A 12,288-nucleotide genomic window follows, 5' to 3' on the forward strand; every position below is an offset into this window, starting at 1 on the left:
TGATGTTCTGCGTACATCTCCAATCCTTTATGTTTGTGTTTGTGCATGCATATGTTTAATACACATTAACCTTCTGCGCCACTACCATATTTTATTCAATTAACCAATTTACATGCAAAACGCTGCCACATGCATACACTTCCAGAGAGGAGTCGGGGGAGAATACGATAATAGAAGAGGGCAGAGCTCACAACTGATAAAAAAAAGCAGCGGCAGCTAGGGACTGGGAGGAGGGGAGAGGGCTGGAGTGGAGTATGGAAGAGACAGAGAAAGATAGCATCACCGGTGAGATAGCTCCGTCAACAAGCAAAGAAGAGCAAACGTGGGGAGAGATGGCACAAGAGCAGGACTAATCTCGGGGGAACAGAAAGACGAGAGTCAAGGTAGGGCGAGGAGGAGGAGAGAAAGGGAAGAGACAGCATGTGCAGAAAAGACAAGGGCAGAGGGAAGACATGAAAGAAGGAGTGCGGTGCACGCGGGCGATAATTATACAATTATCTCTCCGGCATGCTGAGGCAACAACAGGAGTCTTTTACAGTTGGATCATGACTGCAGTACTTGCAGCTGAACAGTAGGGGGCAACAAATCTGTGCTCCTGGCCATGGCACTTATCAGCACTTAATTTTCTGCTCATGGTTGCATGGACAGCAACATGGTGATGGTTTTGACTGCTCTTCACATCTGGGATCAGTTCTCATTCCCTAAAGCACAGAACTTCACGAAGTTTAGGCGGAAAAAAAACAAAAGCACTGGAAAAGGCCTGCTCCAGACATCTACAGTGAAGCCAATGAAATGATTGAATGAAAAAAAGCTGACCCTGACAACTGCAGAAGCTGAAAAAAAGGGACTGAATAGGGTTGGAGAAGTGCATCATGGGAGGTTTCTTTCCCACCGCACTGTGGGCTTTTTGTCAGCCTGCAGAGTGCTTTGGAAAGTGGACTGGCTTGATGATTCTTACACAGTGGTGTTAATATAACTACTGAGTCATCAAGTCTTCTGTGCACAATCTGTCAGGGTTGTATCCACCCTGTAGCATGTCAAGCACATTTTGTATTTCACAGGGGACATACAAATCTTGTTTTTTTTCTATTTTATAAAGGGCTGGGCAAGTTAACGCGTTATTATCGGGTTAACGCATTAATCATTTAATGCCGACAATAATTTTATCGCGCTTAAACGCATGTTTTTTTATTTATTTTATTATTGTAAAAGTCTGTTGCTCACAGGCTTTTATTTTGCAAAAGTCTGCTGCTGACTGCTGCGAAACCGGAAAAGCAAAAATTGGGCGGATAAAAATACTTGGAGAAGGGCAGACATATATACATAGACGCCCCATTGACTGCTTCAGAATGTTGCTGCGACGTGCCAACTCGCTGCCATCTTGGGGAGGTGAAGACTGGACTGTAAACAAACGCAAGTGAACGGTGAAGCTGCGGTGTTTCTTAACCGATTTCATGGAGTCGTTTGTATATTTAAGGGTTTATGATCTACGTGGAGTACCAAACAAAGTTTTGTCTCCATGTTACTTAGAATCTCGATAGTTAGGCTAAAATCGCCATATACTAGTGCTGTCAGTTTAACGCGTTATTAACGGCGTTAACGCAAACCCATTTTAACGCCGTTAATTTTTTTATCGCGCGATTAACGTTTTTTTTTTAGATTAACGTTCTTTTTGCCCTCCCAAACTGTGTAGTAGGCTAACGTCACGTTTGAGTGAATTATGAGCGCGATACGGCGAAATGGATGATAAAAAGCTTCTGAATAGAAAGTTTACCTTTAAAAGAAGCAAGCTTTACTGTGAAAATGTCAACAGGCAGCTGGTTGAAAGCACAGAAGTAGTTGTCTTACCTCTTATTGGTAACCTAACTGTTACAGTTTATTGTTTTTGAAATAAGAGGCCTGACTTCTATGTTCACAGCAAACTTGAAAAAAAAAATATTAAGCCATGGTTTAACTGCACTATAGGCTGAGTCCTTGTTTATCTTAAATGTGCACTTTATAATTTGATTTTGTACCGCCCTGTTTGGCAATGTTGTTTTTCAATAAAATAAAACATTGCTTAAAGCAAGCCAATCCACTTTTCCATGTTGATAAGAGCATTAAAATAAAATACAAATTATGGAAAAAAATAATTGAAGGGACATTTAGAATAGAAAAAATTTGCGATCGCGATTAATTTTGATTAATTTAATCGCGATTAATTTTGAGTTAACTATGACAAAAATGCGATTAATCGCGATTAAATATTTTAATCGTTTGACAGCACTACCATATACATATATACATACACGTGATAATCGCTGCTAGACGCTCACTTTTCTGGTTCTCCCACAGCTCATTCACTTTTGAAATACTGAAAAGAAATCTTAACTGTCGAAATAGACTTCCAGTCTAAAATATCACCTAAATGCAAAACACACAGTTGATACCAACAAATCATTCAACGAAACAGACAGTGAAGTGAGGCTTGGGCAAACTACGTACAGCACAGTAACTGCCAGCAGTGAACTTTTTGGTGCTTCACCACACTCTAACATTAATGCCCTGGCAGTGGCAATAAGCTTCAGCTTTGTGTTTGTTTTGATAACATTGTTTAAGGTGAGATTTACACAAAGTATTTATTTGATTTAACTGCTACTATATACAAATGCTGATGTTAAGTGTTTGCACAACAAATGTTATGGCACTTACATGTAAGTTCATATGGCAGAACATTTAAAATAACAGTGTCAAGTTCTAGGAATTGATAAACTGCACTGAAACTGTTTTCTGGTTTCTCACTCTAACGTGGACATTTGGTACTAAACATAGACTGGTGATGCTGCTCCCTGATGAAAGTAAAATGTTTCTGCTGTTACCTCAGAAATTGCCTGTTTTAATGATATGATTGTGGCTCAGGATTTTGTGGCCAGTTTTTTTCTTTTTCATAACGAACAGGATAACAGTAATGCCTTGGCAGTGGCAATGTGCTTTAATTTTGTATTTGCTTTGATAACATTGTTTAAGTTGAGATTTACACTGAATATTTTATTAAACTGCTAGTGTTTTAAAATGATGATGTTAGAAGTGTTTGCACAACAAATGTTATGGCACTTTCGTTCATATGGCAGAACATTTAAAATGAAAGTGCGCTATATACTAATTTTGAATTCATAATTGGATTTTGCGTATACAAATGTGATTAATCGTGATTAATCAGTAATCATGCGATTAATCGTGATTAAAACTTTTAATCGTTGCCCAGCCCTTATTTTATATAAACATGCCTCTTTTTATACTACCAGTAGTCTATTCAAATTCAAGTTTTTTCTTTACAAGGCCAGTCCGATTCCTTTAAAATCTAAACAGACTGAAGGCTACAAAGATTCTTTCTGATAGCCCAGGATACAATCCAATACCTGATCCTATGTGGTATCCTCTGCGTCGTGTTCCCATCTGTGTTGCAGTTGCCAGCGAAGCTTGTCCATCTCTGGCTGCCCAACTCCCGTCTGAGGGCCATGGCGCCGTGGGTGAGAACCGACACGCCCTTGGAGATGCGCCGGCGGGGCTCATCCCTCCAGCCCTGGGGCCGTACGGTGATCAGGGCCTTGGGCAAACCCTCAATGACCAGGCCTGAGAGTGCCGGGCCCACAGCAAACCACAGGTGCGACGACGTGGCCTGACCCGAGGCCAAGGCTGCACGGAAAATCAACTCAGCCTCCTCCTGAGAACAGTACAGCAGACGCACCTGCAGTGGGGGGAGGGAGGACAGGCGAGGGTAAGGCAGAGATAGATGAACAGCTGAAACAGAGAAAGAGGTATATGATAGGAAAGGGATGGGAATGGAGGGAGAAAAGTAAAGCAAGGATACACCTGTAGATGGGAGAGGAGGAGAGGAGAGGGTAAAATAGGGATGGAGAAATGGAGAGATGGGAAAGAGAAAGAGAGAGACGTTGATCAACAGAAAACGGAAAAAGATAGTGAATAAGAGAAAAGGAAAGAAAAGAGACACCTGTAGATGGGACGGGAGAGAAGGAGAGGAGAGGCTTGGGTTAAGACAGATTGAGAGAGAGATGGACAGAGAGAGATAGACAGAAAGAGGAAGAGAGAGGTGGAGGGATAAAGAAAAAAATATGCACCTTGTAAGGAGAGGAGGAGAGGGGGTATGTCAAAGACCAATGGAGAGATGGGGAGAAAGAAGTAATGAATGACCTCAAGAAGCAATATAAATTCCTCAAAAAAGAATAAGTCATATGCAACAGAGGATGAGTGGAGAGTAAGGTAGAGACAAACAGAAAGATCAAGAGAGGAAATGGAAGACAGGAAAAGGACACGGAGATAAGGTAAGAAAAACAGAGTGAGACATCGACAGAAAAGAGACAGAGTGAGAAAGCGAGAGAGAGAGAGAGAGAGAGAGAGGGGAAAATGTGAGGAGAATACAGAGGGATGTAAAGTGAGACAGTCAGAGTAAGAAAGAGAGAAGGAACAGAGACAAGGGTCGGGGGGGGGGGGGGGCTGTAGCGGCCCAGGTCACAATGATCCAGGGGTGCTAATGAAAGAGCGGGCGAGAGCTGCAGGAGAGCTCAACTAAAAACAAGCCTGGGCATCACCAAAAATGATTAAAACGAGCAGCACAGGCTAAGACTGGAGAAAACGAGAGGAGAGGCAAGAATACTGCAGAGGAATGTTTTTGCACCTGATCAAGGAATCAGGGAACTACCTCCCGTAGATAGCTGCACCTGCCGCTTTCTGTTGCACCCTTCCCAATCACAAAGCTGATTAAAACCCTCTCTAGCTAGTTAACTGCTGCCTTAATCACTCCAGCCAGAGTGGAGAAAGAGGATGGGGGAAAGAGGTGCGGGGGTTGAAGGGGGAGGGGAGAAAAGGATGGAGGAGAGAGGTGGGGTTGATGGGGCGGGGGGGTTGAGGGGGGCAGCTAACACAAGCAACAGCAGCGCCACATAGACTAGGGGTCAGCCACGAAATGTGTTTTAGCGCCACTCTGATCCGTAACATTTGTGATGCCATCTCCTCCTTCCGGGGGTTCCTTAACCTTCCTTTCTTTTTTAAGCCGTTTTAAAGGCCACGCAGGAAGGGAGGGAGACAAATGACAAAGAGGGAGAGAGAAGCAGAAAAAAAGGGAAGATGGGCAGATCAGATCGAGATGAGAGACAGAGAGAGAAAGAGAGAGAGAGAGAGAGAGAGAGAGAGAGAGAGAGAGAGAGAAAGATGGATAGGTAGAAAGAGAGAGAGAGAGCAACTGGGGAGAAGAGGATAAAACAAGAGACTGCACAGGGGAGGATGAGAGACAAATTGAGGATGGGGAGGATGGGGCCCAAGAAGATTGAGGTGCAGGTCGGGCTACAAAACTAAAAGGGAAACAGGAAAGAGTAAAAAGGAGAACCGGGGGGAGAGGGAGGGAGAGCAGGTAAGGGCAGAGAAACAATCAGAGAGAGAGGGGATGAGCGAGAGACAGAGAAAGTGAGCGAGTGAGAGAGAGAGAGTGAGAGAGAGAGAGAGAGAAAAGGGATGACAGAGAAGGAGAGAGAGAGAGTGACAGAGAGGGGGGTAATAGTGAGAGCGACATTTATAAATAGAGGGACAGAGACTGATGGAGTCCCTGACCTGGGCCTCGTTCTCCTTCAGCATACGGCGGGTTTGCACGCCCCCAGGGTCCCCGGTGAGGTTGAGCATCACCATGCTCTTCTTGTCCCACCCGATGAACGAGCCGTCCGTGATGCCCTCCACCATGTCAAGGAAGTCCTCGTAGCCGTGGTAGCGCGTGGACACCACCGAGAAGGCCGTCCAGTCGTACTCCTCCAGCACCTCAAAAATGACCTCCAGCTGTAGGGCAGTGGACGATGTGAACTGCAGGTAGATGGAGCCACTCTCCTGAAGGGAGGAGGGACGGAAGAGGAGGAGGAGGAGAGAGGAGAGGAAGGGAGGGAAGGTTTCAGTGATGGCCTTTGTTAGACCTGTGCATCATTGCTGTTGCTGTGGCTGACGGACAAACAAACACCCACTGCAATCCATAAACACTCCATGTTGCTGCCAGCCTCACCTACAGATAGCATGTAGTATTTCGCACCACAGAAAAAGAGACATCTCTCGAGGTGACAAAGCGCACAACCTTACATGAGTGTAGTTACACAAAAACTATTTCTTGGGCTGAAATGAACCGAAGTGTGCTAAAGAAATCAATGGCCGTTTACATTGCTGGTGCGGTGGCAGTGGAGGTGAAGCTGGCATTCATTGCTATTCATGAGCCTCTGCTCCTGGCATGACATCAGCCGTCCTTGAGGACTCTGTGTCCTGTTTTTTTTTTAGGTTTTTTTCCATTCCTGGCCGCGCCGCAGAGCTCCACCAGCGTTTGGTGAAGGTGACCAGCGCTGTAAATACTGCAAGAGCTTCTCTTTGCGGAAGGAGCCTCACGGCGGAAACGTGTGTGTGTATGCAAGTGTGTGTATGTGTGTGTGTGTGTTAGTGTGTGCATGCATGCCTGTGTTTGCGATAAGACTTTTTGAAGCAAAGCATAAGATTTATATTAAGTAGGCGTTGTTACACCAGCCTTATCACAGAGGCAGACTACCACAGATGTGGCAGAGGTAATTCTGTGAATCCGTAATGTTCTGGAGAGCATTTTTTGTGACATTATGTTCCAAACTCAGAGCAAACACTGTTCTTGTCTGCAAATAACATAACCATACAGATATAAGAACACCAGGTAATGGCCTGTCCGTATATTTTAAAGCACTACCTCATTTAACCTGAAATAAATGTGTCACGGCTGCAAGCGCTAACATTAACCATATAGCCCCCCCCTCCCCCTGACACTGCCTCATTCTCTCACTCATATATGGCTCAGCCACCTGGAGGTCTACCTTCTAGCAGGGTTTGAGCCATTAAGCTACTGATGCAGCAAATAAAGTCCTTCATGAGCATCTGCATATTAGAGGTAGGTTTAATATCATGAGGTTGCAGCTATATACTGTGCTACAAGAGACTGTGGAAAAGCTCAAGCTACTGAGAAAGCGTGAGCAATGCTGATGTATGGCAATACCTTTGCAGCATTAGATAAATCATGGGGTGAAGACACAGACCCTCAGTGAAACGCGCCCCAGTCTCACCTCAACATTCAAGGGCAGGCCATTTTTTTCCCTCTGTGAAAATCTACGGCTTGAAGAATATGAAATCCGCCGTAACGGTTTGTGGGTTATGTTCTTTAACTCCAGTGGCTGTTATTACTTGAATGAGGCTCTGTGTCTAGCATGGAACTTCACTGCTGACATAAAAAGGCCCTTATTAGGAGACATTTCGCCCAGGCTTTTGTGACAGGGAGGTTCTAATACACACCCGCCATCCAAACGTTCTTTGCAAGCGTGAAGCATTAAGAACGGGGTGATAAGGGAGGAACAGTCTTGAGGAAAAGACAAGGAAGGAGAGAGAAAGAGAGGGAGAGAGATAGAGAGAGAGAGAGAAAGGGGGAAAAAACGACTTTGTAATGGAACAACTTTAAACTCCCCCAGCCCCAGCTACAGAATCTCCCAGCTGAGCGGCTTTGCCACGTAAAGCCTGCAGCCTTGCCTCCTCCTCTGGATTCACAGGCAGGTCATTAGCATAAAAGGCTGGAAAAAGGGCTTTGAGTATTACCAGCTCACAGCTGTGTGTTTCTGCTGAAATGGGTCTGCGCGGCTCTCTCTCTTGCAGCACCACTCGGCTCTTTAATTGTTAGCAGTAAAACGAAATGGCCCTAGGGCTGCCAGTTCAATGCAGAGACACCCCTTAAAAAAAAAGGCTGGACTTGCCGATGCTGCAGATGCCCCAGTCGAAAGCGGCCCCCGCAGAGTGGCTGTGTCTCTCTGTAGAAGAGAGCTGTAGAGCTCCCAGAGGGCTCCCCCTTTTTTGGGTACATCTTCCCCATTTGCATTTCAGACATTTAACTGATCCAAAACCACTTATGGTAGGGTGAAGGCATATGTGGTCTCAGGGCTTGTTCTGTGTGTCATTCATGTACAACGTACACTGGTGCATGTTAAATACACTATTCTTCATTCAGGGTTTTGTAATGTACAGCTAAATCACACATCAGAGCCATGCCATGGTCAGCGTGGAAGGCTGCATCATCTGCAACCCAGATGCATGGCTTAAATATGCTGGGTGGGGTGATTTCTGTATTTTGGTGTGATTCTGCACAAAAAACCTGCACACATTTGTCATGCTGACTTTTGTTTTTCTTGCAGCAATTTCTGTCCCTATGTTTTTTTAGAACCCAGGAGTGTTTTTGGAGAATCTGGGTCATTTTTTCGATGGACCCTCTTTCAGAAGCCCAGATTCTGAATATATAAGATCTAGGAGAAACCGTGTTTGGCAACGTCTCTGGCCATGGTTCTGAAACGCCTGGCAAGGATTGTGCAGGAAGTCACAGTGCTGACAAGTATTCTCTACGGAGATGGAAGACATGGGGTGAGGGTCGGGGTCGGATAAGTGCGCCATAAGCTTTATGGCATCATGGAAGGGGTAAGCTGGGTGTAAATGTATTGCAGATTGATACAGGACTTGATACAGGACTGCACTGTAGTCACCCTGGGCGCGGAAACATAGCTAGGGGGAAATATTGAACAGGGTAAGGCGGAATCTATGAAGCAGCACTATGGTTCCAACTGAGCTAAAGACCAGGCAGAAGGGCTTTATTCCTTTCATTACTTTTATTCCTTTTATCGTGATTTCAGCATTCCAAGAAGGCTATCGGAACATCAGGTTCTGATACGATGTTGATCATTATTTTACTCCATGTATTGCTCTTACTGCTTTCTTTTATTGATTTTATGTAAAGCACTTTGAACTGCAACTCTTGTATGAAATGTGCTATATAAATAAAGTCTTACTTACTTACTTACTTTCCCTCTCCAACAACTTCCATTTTAAAACCACATTTATTTTTTGACCCTGCATTGCAGATTTGCATGAGCATTGGGAAGAGGTTGAAAGTATTCCATGGAAATAGCTATGCATTTCCTCTGGTACATTTTCCAGCTAAAATTGCAGGGGTTCCCCCAGAAAAGGTGAAAATCAACTGTCAAGACCAACTGAAGACCCCCCACCGGGTTTAAGTACACTGGAGTGTGGATGAGAAGGTTGAAGCTAATGAGAGTGGCTTGGGACCCTTCCTACTGTAATTGAATTTCACATTAAATAAATATCAAATTACCCAGAAGACCAAACCCCACTCTATTAAAACCCACAGAGTTACCCTGACTGAAATATTTGAGCATCTGATGCAATTAATTACCGCCCTGATTGGAGCAATTAACGGCCTTCTCTGCGCTCTGGGATGGTTTTCTGTTAAGGGGGAGCTGGGCAGGGTCCCTGGAGACACTTATTTTGGGAACCGCGTGCCTCTCATTATTCCAGTCTGCATTTTTTCCCCCAAGAGTTGAGTGCGTAAAGTCTGTAATACTAATGGATGGTTTGCTTCTCAGGGTAGTCACGGTGTATGACAGATTAATCTGTGTTGCGCACCTGGTGCATCCTGATTAGACTGTGCGGCTGCAATTTTCTGATTGAGGTTAATTTGAATTTGATTCATAGTTTGCGTTCGTTGCATTGTCTGATTTGGGGGAGATTGCTGTATGTTGGGCAGAGTGTTTGAGTTCACTTGTCAACATTGCATATTTCATTTCACCTCAGACAAGTCTATAAAGTAACCATATAATTTATTTGAGGAAAATGCATTCATTTTTAAATGCGGGTGGAACTCAATCTGACTTACCAAGTATAAACACATATTCAAATCCCTTACCCAATATAAACTCATCTAATTGAAACATGCCAGTCAGCATCTGCTAAGAAGCCAACATATCAGGATGTGTGTGTATGTGTGTGTGGCGGTTTGCTTTCAATCCTTACATCATCCATCGATTGAGGTCAGGGAAAGCACAAGAGGGTTTCTTAAGGGGTTCTCGAGCCAATTAATCTCCCAAATTAGCCTATTAAGAATATCTAGGAATGAAAGTGCACTCCAAAGATATAACCGACGTGATCTCTTAAAGTGATATAATAGTGTTTGATGTCTGTTAAGTGAATCCCTGTAGGAAAGGATGGTCCCTAGAAAATACTGAAACAACTTTATGTGGTTTGGTGGGAGCTCTAAATAAATAATGCTCTTTTTGCTGAACGTTGCTAGTCTCTCTTAGATAGATAAACATACCCCAGGTTACAGGTGCTACTCTAGGGAGCCTGTCAGCCCGGTATGAATATTGATCGCAGGATACACAGGCTCTGCTCGCTGTAAACAGCGGCATTTCTCCACTGCTCACCTGTGCATGCCCGATAACATTTACATTTACTCTTCTAGCTTACGCTTTCGTCCCAAGAAGCTTACACAACCGCGTGTGCATATTGATACCCATGGTTTCTGTTCCTTGGGCAATGGGTCTGTGTTATCAAGGGGTTTTAAGGCTGTGCTCTGCTGGGTGAGCTATGAGTGCTCTCTTGAAATACTACATTGAGAAGCTACAGTATGCTAAGCCAGTGAGCTGACTGACAGAACAGGAATTGGATATTTTTTCATCAATAGAAAGGGAATTCAACCGATGTTGCTGGCAACGTTGAACTCTCCCAGGCAAACCGCTCAGAGGGATAACGAAAGGAGAGTTAAGTCACACAGTGCCACTACACACATGGACTACTACAGGACTACTACCCACATGCTTGTCCTTAAGCACTGTGTCGAGTCTCAGTTATCTGCTTGATCAACTTTGTGGATTATTTGAAATTGACTTAAAGGAGTATTCTTATTGAGTCGTGTAGTAAGCTAATGAAAGGCAATTGACTTTCCTATTTGTCTGGCCAAGTTTATTCACACAAATTGTCTTCACTTGCATCAGTACAGATGGTTCAAAGGAACGATCCCTGATTCTGGTAAGAGATTTCTGACATTTGAACTCAAAGCCAATCAAATGGCATCCCTCCCTTCTAAGCTCCCAAAGCAATGTGTTGATTGGCTGGAAAAGAGTATGACTCAGTCCGAGCCACTTTGTTTGTTTTCCCTTTACAGATCAAGGATTGAGTAGGAACACCTGAGTTGTTTTAAGTGCATACACAGAACGGACACCTAGCGGGTGAATTATTTTATTAATTCGAATTTTCTGTATTGGGAAGTGTATTGGATTAGAATCACAGACTGTACCTATAATGCCTTCCTTTCAAGTGACTATTTTTCCTTTTAAGATACAGTGTGTAGGATTTTGGGGGATCTGCTAACAGAAATGGAATATAGTATTCATGATTATGTTTTCAGAATTACAGTATGTTTTCACCGGTAATTATATTATATTAATTCTTTGTTAGCTTAGAATGAACCCTTCATATCTACATAGGAAGCGGGTCCTCCTCCACGGAGTCCGCCATTTCGCACCACCATGTTTCTACAGTAACCCAGAACAGACAAACCATAACACTGGCTCTAGAGAGGGCCTTTATGGCAACTGAAGGCCACCGTAGGTTATCCTACACGGTTGGAAAGGGAGGGTTGACGACCTGTATTTAATTGGTTGCAATCCGCAACCTCACAGCTAGATGCCACTACATCCTACACAATGCACCTTTAACTATTCATCGTTTCTTCTTCTGCTTCTCACCTGGGGTTCCCTGCCAAGCCCCGCCCCTCCGCCCACGGCCACAATGGGCACGCCAGTCTGTGCGGAGACGAACTCGAGCATGGGCGCCAGCGGGGCGCGGTCAGGTGGGGGTGGACGGTCCTCCTCGAACACCAGGCCCTGCAGCGGCGTGGTGGCCAGCAGGTCACACAGCTGCAAGAGCAGGCTTCCGGGGCTGCTCTCGTTCACTGTCAGCCAGATGACGTTTGCCGAGCCTGAGGCCGTCACCACACTGTCGCCCACGGTGCCAGCCCAGCCCCCCCCTCCGCGGCCCGAGGCCCCGCCCCCGCCGACACCGACGCTGCCACGCGCACCCCCTCCGCTGCCGTTCGCTTCCGGGAGCAGGGAGGAGCCCGAGTGTACCACAGCGATGTTGACGCCGCCGGACACGCCCCCTGAGTCCCTCTCTCTCTCCCGTGGGCGAAGCAGCAGGGGAGGGGAGGGGCGTGCAGGCCCCGTGCAGGCAAGCACGGCCAATAGGAAGGAGAGGGCGGGTCTGGAGGCCATGGAGATGGTGGAGATGGTGGACGGAGTTTACACACAGGAGGAGTACCTGGAGATCAGAGACAGAATGAGAGGAGAGAGAGAGAGAGAACATCAACGATAAGCAAAACTGTTGCACAACACTTTTCAGATCTAAAAAGTACATGAT

The 12,288-nt window shown here is 45.1% G+C and overlaps 1 protein-coding gene across 1 annotated transcript in view; it reads right to left on the reverse strand.

The window, feature by feature from the left end:
• Positions 1–11,864, reverse strand: part of grin2da (glutamate receptor, ionotropic, N-methyl D-aspartate 2D, a) — a gene marked incomplete at its 3' end in the record, with an annotated part of 38,945 nt that extends 27,081 nt beyond the window's left edge. The window contains exons 1-3 of the mRNA XM_080836311.1: positions 11,619–11,864; positions 5,605–5,871; positions 3,399–3,727 (exon numbers count right to left, since the gene is read on the reverse strand). Coding sequence (XP_080692437.1) covers positions 3,399–3,727; positions 5,605–5,871; positions 11,619–11,699 — 677 coding nt within the window. The 5' untranslated portion in view covers positions 11,700–11,864. The remainder of the gene's footprint in view (positions 1–3,398; positions 3,728–5,604; positions 5,872–11,618) is intronic.
• Positions 11,865–12,288: the final 424 nt, after the last annotated feature.

This window comes from Sprattus sprattus, assembly GCF_963457725.1.
Source record: "Sprattus sprattus genome assembly, chromosome: 4".
Taxonomy (NCBI): Eukaryota; Metazoa; Chordata; class Actinopteri; order Clupeiformes; family Clupeidae; genus Sprattus; species Sprattus sprattus.